At 37.7% G+C, this 12,085-nt stretch overlaps 6 protein-coding genes across 6 annotated transcripts; 2 read left to right on the forward strand and 4 right to left on the reverse strand.

Annotated features, from left to right (window-relative positions):
* Positions 1-242: 242 nt before the first annotated feature.
* PUMCH_004611 (uncharacterized protein) lies at positions 243-878 on the forward strand (the record flags this gene model as incomplete). Its single annotated transcript, XM_063023542.1, has 1 exon — positions 243-878. The coding sequence occupies one exon, from the start codon at positions 243-245 to the stop codon at positions 876-878; it is 636 nt and encodes a 211-aa protein (XP_062879612.1).
* Positions 879-928: 50 nt separating this feature from the next.
* Positions 929-1,786, reverse strand: PUMCH_004612 (uncharacterized protein; the record flags this gene model as incomplete). The annotated part of the gene is made up of 1 exon (XM_063023543.1): positions 929-1,786. The coding sequence occupies one exon, from the start codon at positions 1,784-1,786 to the stop codon at positions 929-931; it is 858 nt and encodes a 285-aa protein (XP_062879613.1).
* A 565-nt stretch (positions 1,787-2,351) lies between these two features.
* Positions 2,352-2,795, forward strand: PUMCH_004613 (uncharacterized protein; the record flags this gene model as incomplete). Its single annotated transcript, XM_063023544.1, has 1 exon — positions 2,352-2,795. One exon carries the CDS (start codon positions 2,352-2,354, stop codon positions 2,793-2,795), a length of 444 nt encoding a protein of 147 aa, XP_062879614.1.
* Positions 2,796-2,821: 26 nt separating this feature from the next.
* Positions 2,822-4,297, reverse strand: PUMCH_004614 (uncharacterized protein; the record flags this gene model as incomplete). The annotated part of the gene is made up of 1 exon (XM_063023545.1): positions 2,822-4,297. One exon carries the CDS (start codon positions 4,295-4,297, stop codon positions 2,822-2,824), a length of 1,476 nt encoding a protein of 491 aa, XP_062879615.1.
* A 146-nt stretch (positions 4,298-4,443) lies between these two features.
* On the reverse strand, positions 4,444-5,736 carry PUMCH_004615 (uncharacterized protein; the record flags this gene model as incomplete). Its single annotated transcript, XM_063023546.1, has 1 exon — positions 4,444-5,736. One exon carries the CDS (start codon positions 5,734-5,736, stop codon positions 4,444-4,446), a length of 1,293 nt encoding a protein of 430 aa, XP_062879616.1.
* A 4,619-nt stretch (positions 5,737-10,355) lies between these two features.
* On the reverse strand, positions 10,356-11,591 carry PUMCH_004616 (uncharacterized protein; the record flags this gene model as incomplete). Its single annotated transcript, XM_063023547.1, has 1 exon — positions 10,356-11,591. One exon carries the CDS (start codon positions 11,589-11,591, stop codon positions 10,356-10,358), a length of 1,236 nt encoding a protein of 411 aa, XP_062879617.1.
* Positions 11,592-12,085: the final 494 nt, after the last annotated feature.

Raw genomic sequence — 12,085 nt, forward strand, 5'->3', positions numbered from 1 at the left:
CCAAATTCAATAGTAATACAAAGTTCTAAAATTACTTTCAATGTGTAAGTCTCTTTCTAATTTTCGACAGTCAAATTTAAAATTTCCTCGGAATATCAAAAATATGTAAATGAACGTAATCTATGTATCACTGTGTGGACGCACCTGCACCCTGCTCCTGCTAACATCCTCCATCTCAACCTCATCTCGATGAGCTGCGAAGCTATCTACAACTTTTTGACAACTAAAACAAATCTGCAAAAATGGCTTCTGTTAGAAAGAGGAAGATGGCCAGGTCATCGGTCAAGAAGAATACCCGAAAGGAAAAGGACAGCCACAGAAAAATCAAGTACATTCCCCATCCCATCATGAAGGCACACTGGGACAAAAAGCTCACATGGAAACAAAACTACGAGAGATTCGGCTTACAGTCCAATTTGTCAAAAACAATGAAAAGACCTGCATCGGAAACGCTAATCACCCAGACAAAAACCAGTGAGGAAGATAGTAATGTCGACCCAGAGTCCATCGCAATTGAAACCGATCCCGAGAAGATTCCTCTTGGAGAGGCTAGATTGATCAGAGATCCAGAAACAAATGAGGTCGTCGAGATTATTTATGGAAAAATGGAAAAAAGTGACGAGGAGCAGCCAGCTAAGGCGGTTTTGCCAGTGATTGATGATTTGATCAAATACCAAGAAGAACATGCTAAGCCAGCTTTTGTGCGTACCCTACCGGAACAGGAATGCCACTGGATGGCGTTGCTTCACAAGAAATATGGTGACAATTACGAGAGAATGAAGTGGGATCAAAAATTGAATCCTTTGATCTGGTCGGTGGGACAAATTAAGAAGAAGATGGAGATTTGGAAGAACATGCCAAAGGAAGTCGAACCTTGAGATTAAGTTCAAAAACATGCATAATATCCATTTAATAAATATCATTTGAGCTATTTACCATCTTTGTTGAGAATCTCGTCAACGATTTGCGAAACTATGGGGTATAGTTTTGAGTTTTGATACTGGTCCAAAAGAGAGGATTCGGAAGATTTCTGTAGCTCAATCATTTCTACAAATGTTGGATCGATAGGGATTTCTCCAAGAAATTTCAAATCCAATGAAGAGCTCAAAGCTTTGCCTCCGCCTCTCAGGAATATATCCGTACAGTCGGCACAATGAGGACATATGAATCCTGACATGTTTTCCACAACACCGAGGATATCAAAATTAACTTTTTTACAGAAATTTATCTCTTTTCTCACATCTGCTGTAGCAACCTGTTGTGGTGTCGTCACGATAATAGCTCCATCCAAAGCAGTCGCATACCGTAGTTCCTCTGCGATGGCTATGTGTTCATCAGATGTTCCCGGAGGGGTATCTATGATTAAATAATCGAGCATTTCAGAGCTATTTCCGCTGGTCCATGCAACATCACTCATGAACTGTCGAATCATGGCTGTCTTCTTTGGTCCTCTCCAGACAATTGAGGAACCTCTGTCACTGATGAGTAGACCAAGCGACATGAGAGAAATGCTGCCGAACGGAGACTTGTCATCATGATAAATGGAAACGGGAACCCATCCGTTTGCTGATTGATGAACTTGCTTCGTTTCAGCTCCAAACATTCTTGGAAGTGAGGGACCAGTCAAGTCGATATCTAAAACTCCAACATTGTAGCCTTTCAAGGATAGAGTCAAAGCTACCTGGGTGGTAACAGAAGACTTTCCAACTCCGCCTTTTCCCGAAAGGACTAAAACTACGTGCTTGACTTGAGCAAGCAGCTTTGGAACTGTATTTGTGGTACTCATGTGCTGTGTAAGATACTCGCATCGACAGTATATATTAATACTAGCTTAGTAATCATTTGAAGTGTAGCTCAGTTGGCTGGAAAATCCCTGGGAGTTCCTAGTGATTTTACTATTGTTAAAGTCTTATACTTATTTTGTTTAACGTTTTTTTGCTTAAACTTTCAATTTTGCTATAGTGTTGTCAAGCTCAGTTAATATTTGAAATTTTAAAAGACGCGCGAGGAGTCAAGCAGAAAAGAGACAAAATTAGGAAAATAAAATGGAAACAGTACAAAAATAGCTGAGAAAAAATTTAACCGAGAGAATTTGTCTCCTAAGAATCCACGCGTCCTCGGTGCCTTCACTAGGAGCTAAGAAATAGGAAATGCCAACGAAAAATGAACCAAATTCATCAACTATGGAAAGCATATCATCGGAAAAAATATTGATGAAGATTATTAGTCCCCTCTGATTCTATTTTTTGACCTGATAGCCCAAATCACCTTTTTATAGAGATTCTAAGTGCAGTCTTCAAACACGCCAAGTGACTCGCAATACCTTATACGTGTGTTGCATCCTTGTTGTCATGGATTCGAGGTATTCCACCGGTGGATCTGCTCACTATCGAGACAATCGAACCCAGCTTTTTGGCTCATCACATGCTAGACAAGTGAATTCGCAACCACCGTCTCGAATGGACTCCCCTTATGGCAGTCTGTCCACACCCAACCCCAAGCATAATGAAGCATACTTGTCATCACTTGAGAGTCAAAACAATGAGGATTTGGATGGAATGAGTTACAAAGTTGCGGCATTGAAGAACTTAGGTCTACAAATGGGCGACGAAATAAATAAGTCTATGCGATTAAACGAAGATCTCACTGACAAGTTTGAGAGGGGCAGAGTTTCCTTGAAACAAACTTACAATCGAATGATTGTCATGAGCCGAGCTGCTGGACTTACATGGAAGATGTGGATCGTGTTTTTTCTACTATTTTTCCTTTTGTGTTTCTACTTATGGCTATTTTAGTGACAACGCGTTCGTTGAGAATAAGCTCACAGTTCAACGTTTGTCTCGCCACGAGAATCATCAGTTGGAGCATCGGGACTTCTCATTGCTTGCAAAATAGGAGTAATAGATTCCGTGGTTGATATGAAATGTCCTCTCACAGAGACTGCGCTCACCGGAAAATCTCCTTTACTCTGATTCAGTTTTGACAGAGTCGTATCATCTTGTGAAGTAGAACTTCCAGGAGCCAACACTTTTGGTTTGGTCATAGGTATGCACTTCTTTTTCAAAATTGACTGACTAGGTCGATGGGTATGATGGAGAGGGGTATGTTTCTGAACTGGATGGAACGAGAAGAAATTTTGTTTGTCAGAGGCTGCAGAAGACCCACGCGGTACTGCGCTTTGATTTGAAGAGGAACTTTGGCTCTGTTCCTCGTCTGACATGCTGCCATCCGACCCGGAGGAATTTTGCAATTGATTCGCCTCAGATATTTGTAATATTTTGAGATAAAGTGTCTCAGAAGGTCCCGATGTAAATTTTCCCGCTCTTGAAGAGTCTACAAATTTTTCGTTTCGACTTACCCCAGAAACGTCTCCAAAAACCTCGGTTTCATCTAGAGCGCTTCCGCTCATGACACTATTATATATGGCCAATGGATGAGGATTTATGCGGAGTTTCTTATGTAGTGAGTTCAGATTGGTTTCAAATACGGTTGCACTGGACTTCGCAGTAGCAAAGTTATGTAGTGAAGGTTTACCCTTCACCTTTTGTGTTGGGGACCGATCATCGTCAAAACCTTCCAGAAACGACTCCTGACATTTGTCTTCTTTTTCTTTTTGCTTTGCCATGATTCGCTGTCTGTACAAATATATGTTGGATTCTATAATCTGATTGAAATCGCCCGCCTCATAGTCTGTACTTAAAGTTTCATTTGAAAGTGAGTTGTGTGAAGCTTTGGAGTTATCCGAGGGAGACACATTCGATGATTTTCCAGAATTGTCTTGATGCGACCTTCCAAGCCTATAAATCAATGGTGTTGTTTCAGCATTTATTTGAGTCGAGCCGGTCACTTTGGTATTCAATTGTATTAGTCTCGTGAGTAAATTGCGTGCCCGTTTGGAATTGAGTGATAAATTATTTTGAACTACCTTGAGATCAAAACTTTCCTCACGGCCCTGCCTACCCGATTTCAATTTGGTTGCTGACTTCTTCGATTTGTGGGCCTCCTTTTTCAACTTTGAAAGTTTATCCAAGAAAGCCTTAGACATTCTCAAGACTTTTATGTTTTTGTGCTGAAGCTGTTGCTCCAAACAAAGATATTTTTTTAGCTCATGCCTCAAATCTCGTTGATAATTGTCTCTAGCTAGAAGAACTGAATCTTTAAGGTTATTGATGTCTGGAGAAACGATTTCAGACAAGATCTTGTCCAATTGAAAGTCGGATACTGAGGGCAAGTCCGTAATGAGTTTTGAGTTAGATTTGAAGCGCGCCTCGGCAACATTTAATTGCACAATTGCCATTCTACTCACATATAATGGTCAAGTGGTGTGTAGAGATTAGCCTTACCCCAATCTACTGATTCCATGGAAAAAAGATAAAAAAAAGAACTACGATCATATCAATTTCGCGCATCGAAAATATAATAATACACATCGTTTTAGTATCTCTAATTTTTGAACGGATCCCCGAAAGGGTCATCTTCAGTAGACTTGTCAACGTCTATTGGCCTTTTATCCTCCAAGAATTTGGTCTTCTCGAAATTTTCCGCAAGGCTTGAGGGACTGATTCTCAGAGGAGGCTCGAGAATTTCGTCCGCTGAATCGTCTTCTTCTTCCGAACTTTCTCCGCTAGTTATGTAGTTGGCGCTGTCATCAGAGGAGGACTCTTCGTTATCATACGATTGGCCATATCGAGAAATACCACAGGCTTCATCATAACGTGTAAGAGCATTCACTAATTGTTCGTTTGCTGCGATCAAACTTCCCAAGAACTCTTCGTCTAATTCCCGAACTTCTCTGGATTTATCTGCCACATTGCCTGCGCCAACAAACTGCAAATACCGAAGAATAGCCCTTCTTGTGGTCCGACATTTTTTGAAGCATTTCTGTACATTAGCATCCTGAGATGCGTCGGATTCTTTGGGGACGCTAAGAATAGAATTCTTAAGGGCTGTGGCGTGAGTTTGACAATCTGCAATGGTGGCCCTAATCTTGGGTGCTTCAACCTTGTAGTTTATTTGAGGGATCTCGAACTCAGTATCCGCATAATTCTTCTTTTTGGGTTTTTTTTTGTCTTTCTTGTGGCTCCTAATAGGCTGGCTGTCGTTGAAACTATGCACATTTTTTATGCTGGGTGATAAGGTCTTGGGTCTAGGAGGAGGTCTCCTTGGCTCAGATTCACCGGAGTATTTGCTTGACAGACCAACTTCAATATCTTCGTGCGAGAGCTCATCATCAAAAACTCTTTGTTTTGACGGGCCGAGGCGGGTTTCCTCTCTTGGTTTCGTTGTTGGAATTGCCTTATATAGAGTAGCCAAACCTTGTAAGCCATCGATATCTTTGAGTTCATACTTCCAACCCAAAGCAATTCCTCTCATTTTCTTCATAGCGTTCTTATCACCCCCAGTTTCATTGCTCGTTCTGGGAGATCCTCTTAAAACAACCTTGAGAACATGGAGAAGTTTATCGTCCGTCGAGAATGTTTTTCCAATTGCAATTCCACCATTGAGAACCAACAACTCTAAAAGAGTCAACGCACGATCAACCAGCTGAGAGTTTCCGTACTTGATGTTCTTTCTGATTGCTCTGGCAGCCTCAGTAGCTCCGGACGATTGGAGGCTGATAAGGGACAAAAGATCACCGAGATAAAGCTCAATTGAGCCAAAATCGTCACTCTTATTGCATAGCTGATTTACCTTGACGGTAATTGATGTGAAAGGCTTCTCTCCAAATATGGGCATGCCTGTTCAATCGTTATCAGTGTCAGAACTTACGGAATAAACTATGATATCATATGCACTCCTCCGGATTAGATCTACAATTTAAATCAAAGGCATCAGAACTGTACAAGCTTCAGGTAATTCCAAAGGTTCGAAACATGATCAATTTTTTATATTTTCTGTGTATTAGAATTGTGTGTGAGCCAAAATTACAAAAGAGATTATGCAATTCTTTGCAGACAAATGCTTTAGTGTTCAAGTGAAAGGGTCAGGAGAAGTGTCATAGGCCCTTCCGTGCCATGAACCAAGACGAACTCGACCAGTCCTTTCATTTCTAAGAATATCGCCTGTTTGCCTGCCCTCTCACAGGAAAAAAAGTGAGAAGTTTAATTTTTTTTCAAAGATTGAAATAGACAAAATTGTGACGAAGTTAAGAAGAAAACACTACTTTCTCATACTATGCTAATTAATTCAAAAGCTTCTTTTTTGATGCTGAATGTTTCTGTATTTGTAATGAATACATTTTAAGAAGTTGTTATTGCAATAGATATTACATAAAACAAAAAACGAAAACAACAACAGGGTACAGATGTCTTTTAAAAATACTTAAAAGAGATGTTGTAATAGCCAAAACAGTGGCATCAAGCAAAAACTATTTCTTTTCAAATTAATGATACTCAATGCATTGGCTATCTTTTCTGAACAAGATATCAAAACCTCGATTTCTTTAAACAAATAGTTCAAATAGGGAGAAACAAAATAACAAAATATACAAGCAATACCCACCTCCCCTTCAGATTGAATTCAGATTGAACGGCGGAAAAAACATGATGAAAATTAAACCGTGCTAAAACCTATGAATCAAGAGCTGGGACATCGAAGACTGGAACACTGATAGATGGAAAATTAATGATTAATTTAATGAAAACGAGCATTATGAGCATAAATTCGAAGAGGTATCATTTTCTTTTTTCTTACAAAACATAAAAATTAGTATCTAAATAGTGTTTCCTCACGAAATGATAATGGGTAATATTATTGTGTTGGAAAAATGCCAACTGTAATTCAAGAAAAAAAATCATTGAAGTACACAGCCGAACAGATCAAATTGACCTAACTAAATAAGGCCCATCATTCTAAAGCCCTCATCTATGTAAAAGAAAATTGGGGAATGCTTTGATTTATATATATGATTAAGAATTGAATCTCCTTCTATATTCATGTGATTCTCCATTGGCAACTACTAACTAATATATACTTATGAATAATATCGACTGATCAGGCGAAGAAATAAATTAAACTTGAGAATTTAAGAACAAGCTCAAGAGATAAAACGTTAAAAAAAAACAATTTGTTGGATAAGATTAGAAAAAACTAAACTAGACAAGGCAAAATTCAAACTTAATAATTACAACTCAATCAATCGAATGAATTAGTAAATATACAAAAATCATTCCAAAAAGGTACTTCTAGAATTGTATGTCAATTCAAATTATACCGATACTCTCAATTTACGATAGAGGAAAATAGACTTATCGAACATCTTCGTGAACGTTGGGCGCTGATGCAATACACTTTGGAGCCACTCACTAATTGATTTCAGAAGACATTTAGTTAACTCAACACTGGATTAATTGTTTACTGAGTGCTTTTCGTATGAACGATAACTCTCTTTGCCCTCTTCCCTACTCAATTGTTGGCTGCGGGAATAAATACATCCAAGGAGCTCATTTTGTCAAATGAGATGGATGATATTAGTTGATAGAGGCTCAACGATATTCTACTTACATATATATATATTGTATGTCTAGAATATGAAGGTATTCGGAAGGAGCCGAGTCAGCTCTGATTGAAAATGATAGGAAATTAAATAATGAATCAATAATTGAGATGAGAATATATTCTCGGGATATAAATGCTTTGAAATAGTTTGTATATTCAGATTATAATGTAAAGTATTTAAGATAAGGCGTTATATATAGTTATAGGATGGCTTTAGAAAAAGTTGAATATATAGAATGATGTCTGAGACAGAATATGATTATAATTCTTTGAATTGGCGCATTGTGAAGAAAAACAGTGCGAATGCACTTGCCATGTTTCTGTATTCAATAGCGCAGGCTCTACTACTGCTATGCATTTAAGCGAGGTGCAATTATATGCTTTAATAAAGTTCTATTCTGACACGAAGTAAGTATTTACGTACGAAGCTACTGTAGAAACAGGATTTTGTTTATGGCAGGAGTCCTTAAAATATCGTTGATTTATTAGGGGTTTATTAATGAAGTTCAATATTTTTTGGAATGTATATATCCTGCCACATAATTTAAATAATTGTGACTCTCCACAATTAATTTAGGTGGAAACAGTTGTTTGGAAACAATTTAAAAAAGTGACTGATATTTCTTTCCCATATTTGACTAGTCTTTGAATTTCGCCTTAATAGTTAATCAATCAGACTTTATGTATTGGAATTTTATGATTCCATAGATAATCGACGCCCTAATAATTCTTATGTTTTTCAATAAAGGTGCCTTGTCTTTGCTTGACTATTTTCCACATTTTAGAATTATCATAATCATATGCTGGATATATATTTTGAATATCGTCGCTATGAATTAGGCATGGTATTCAGAGCTATGCTTCAATCAGAGCTGTACTCAATTATCAATTAGAGTACATCGCAAAAATAATTCTCAAAATCAATACGGGAGGGTTCAATTATGTTTGAAGGTATTTGATTTTCTTCAATCAATTTTGTGGAAATGTGGTAGTACTCAGTACATTATGTATTTAAGTCTCTCAAGTCTTTGTTTTTAATCAACCGGTGGATATGCATCCCCTGAGTTTTCAGATTTTAAATATATTTGTATCAGTTATATCTGAAGTTTCTTCGCGTCATGCTATGAACAGCAGCTTACTCTCGAGCACATTATTATTTCAAAGAGTGATGTTGGTAATCCCTCAATAGGCTATATAGTTCTTCGTGCGGTTTGGACATTAAATACATGTGCTCATAAAAATACAAAGTATTGATATTGAGACCCAAATTTGATTCAAAAAGTCAAGATTCTTGATGATTTTATTGTGAGTTACCTTCTCATCTCAACCTTCATTAGAATTTGATACCAGGAGATCTGAACGTGCATGTGTGTTATACCCGACAAGGATCAAATGCCACTCGCGTTTGAGGTGATATCTTACATCCCTTTGGAGTAGAATCAGTGAGCTCAGTATAGTTTTCGTATAATTGTTCATTTTGCACACTAGTTCATTGTCTATTTTTTTTGAAGGATCGGGATCAGAGATTCTCTTTTTCATTTCAATTGGGAAGTTGAATGAACGATTTACTGTAATGATCACTAAATGTATATTAAAATTTTAACTCATTTATGCTGTTCGCAATGTGTGTATCGTCTATAAATGCATCGTGGTCAATAACAATTTGTATGTATTCAAAAGTTTTACAGAAATAAATGATTGTTTAATTTTGAATTATAGCAGCAACTAACAATTGAGAGACTGATAAATCAATGATTCTGATCGTCAAATGCAGTACATTATATCTCAAATTGACTTCAAAATTTGTTTAAATTTAATTTATCTGTATCATTTATTTTCGGGCCTCAAGGAGAGTTAGTATGTATCAGATTTAGAGCCTTTTAGAGGTGACCTCATTATGTGGTTTGGTACTTTAAACAACGTATTTCATAGACTATTGTTTTCTATATATCGTCAATACAATCGCATTGATAATTATTACGAGCAACTATTTGATATTCCATTACTCGTGCGTTGCGTGATATTTTGTATTCTAAATTTTATTTCATCCGGCTTAGAGCACCTGTTAACTCATCTTTATTTGATTTAAAATCACCTAGCACAATTGAATTTCATTTTAAAAATCACTCTTCACGATATCAAAAATTTAGTCTCATTCAGACGTCAAATGCGTGGGTGCATGCTTTTGTTACTGAACAAGATTTTTTGATTTTGGTAAATCAAAGACATGCTGAATTCATAAAACATTACCTACTATGCTACAAATCTTGTAAAGCAAATCTTGTGACTTAAATCATAAACTGAACATGCTTTCAGGACATGTCTGAACCGCGGTATGTATGTTTTATTGAAATAGGTAGTTAAGGATAGTAGAAGTATTCGGTATGAAATATGTAGTTGCAGTTCATGTACTATGTATGATTATGGTGCCGGCCTTTTGGACCGTATTTGAGCGTCATGAGCAAGTACTTACCAGAGATTGTAGTCAAAAGTTCTAGGAAAATTTGATTATAGTTTTCACGGTGGAAAATCCAACCGTTGATATTTGTTAATTAATCAACAGTAAATATGGTTATGTATACTAGAATCCTAGATCTATGTTATGCGCATTTGATTTTTCTCGCTGCGCTTGAAGGTATTGTGAAGAAAAGGGTGGTGTTGCGAGGAATATGCGTAGAAAATCGGAGAAGGAACATCTTGTGGGAAAAATTATGAGTTCCTTCTCTGGTCAACGAGAATCATGTACAAAGTAACTTTATTTTCAATTAATCGATATTAAATTCTACGTGTAATTCCTTTTTCAGGTGTAATCGAAACATAGAAATATGATACATGCCTCTAATCTAATTGAATCATCCTTAGTTTGAAAGCGCCACCTTGGATCGTATCTGTTCACCAAAATCCATGAGCTCGAATATGAGATTCATGTTGGGACAAATCTTTTCACAAGCCTCAACAAAGTGGCCCTTCTGACCAATGAGATAGTTTATTGGTTGGCCCTTATTCTTTGTTCCTGTCTTCAACAACTCGTAGGCTTCATTGACTGAGAGTTTGAATTTCACCATGAAATACGCAACAACGACACATGCAGACCTCAGAACTCCGCATTGACAATGTATTAATGCTTTCTTACCGGGTCTATCGACTTCGCTCAACTGTTGTGTGATATCAAGTAATTGATCCAGGATTGAAGAGGTGTGTGACCAGGCGAAGTGCACGTACTTTCCCTTCCCTCCGTTGTCTTTGTAATTTGATCCAAGATCCTTACATTCTCTGGCAACATTGAGGACCAAGTCATAGTCTTTGATGTCAATTGGACTGTTTGACAAGTTCGGATCTGAGTATAAATATAATATTGAATCGAGAACATTTGCAGGGCCATCCGGGTATGCATTAATAGCCGTGCTCTCTTGTAGCTCCTCTTGCGATTTTCGAGATAAAATGGCTGGCAGTTGCCCATTTTGTGTACTGGTAGGTGAGCTAAATGGATCGTGTTGTTTAGCAATGATTGGATCATCCTCGTTCGAGTCGTGAATTTCGTGCATATCAACTTGATAATCTGAATCCAAGTCATGGGGCCTTAGACTCAGATTTTGTTTCAATCTATTGCTATTAGCGTAATGTGGGAGTGACGAAAAGGGGCTTTTTAATGATGACAAGCTACCCCTAGTATCTGAAGCATTTACTGTCGGGTTCTTTAGAATCTGACTTATTATTTTGCTACTCGGTAGCAGATCATTTTGTAGCTCATGATATGGCAGGGGTAGGTTAGAATCAAGCAGATCGTTGTGATTGCTCGTATCCTCTTCATCAGGGATTGTGAGTGTGAGAGGAACGCTTCGATGTGGTGAAGAATGGTTTCTCGTCAGATTTTGCGGGCTGATCTCTAGCAGTAAGTTTTTGAAGTTAATGTTCCTCGAGTTGTTGCTCGCCTGTGTCTTCGAGGCATGGTTTGGAGAATAATTTATACCTCCAAACTCTTCCTTAGATCTATTGGGTGAACTTTGTAAGCTATTCAACTGCAGTCTCGACATATTAGTATCATTAGGTCTCAAAATCGGCTCAAATTGACTTGGTGATTTGGTGTTGTTCATTAGATCAAAAATGCTGGCTTGCGAGGGCCTTTTAACTAGTTGCTCGTCTTGCTTTCTCCGGCCTTCAGTTTCGATGTATAGAGCCGCACCTATTTCTTATAGATGCATAGAGTTTAAAGGTAAAATAAGTACTGATGTGGAGTGTAGATGTCCGTTAAAATGAAGAAGTAAAACAATACCTTAAACGTTGGTGCAGTTCGCGTGTGTGCACTTCTATCGATCCGGTAGTGTACACTCTGTAGAGTGGACCTAAGTTTAGACAAAATGGATTTACGTGGCTAGTGCAATCAGAATTTTCTTTTTTAAATTAAAAAAAACGCTACAAATATGCTCGAAATTCAAAGTCGAACCTAATCATCAAAATAGGGTCTTTTTGTATATAAAATGCCACTGGGGCTACCTTTGCCAGTTTCAGAATATTTCAGCCTAATTGATCTATGCAAAGTCCATGCAATGAGTAATCTGCGCGATATGATATTGCAGAGAAGCAGCCA

The sequence above is a fragment of the Australozyma saopauloensis genome, chromosome 6 (genome assembly GCF_035610405.1).
Source record: "Australozyma saopauloensis chromosome 6, complete sequence".
In the NCBI taxonomy this organism is placed as follows: Eukaryota; Fungi; Ascomycota; class Pichiomycetes; order Serinales; family Metschnikowiaceae; genus Australozyma; species Australozyma saopauloensis.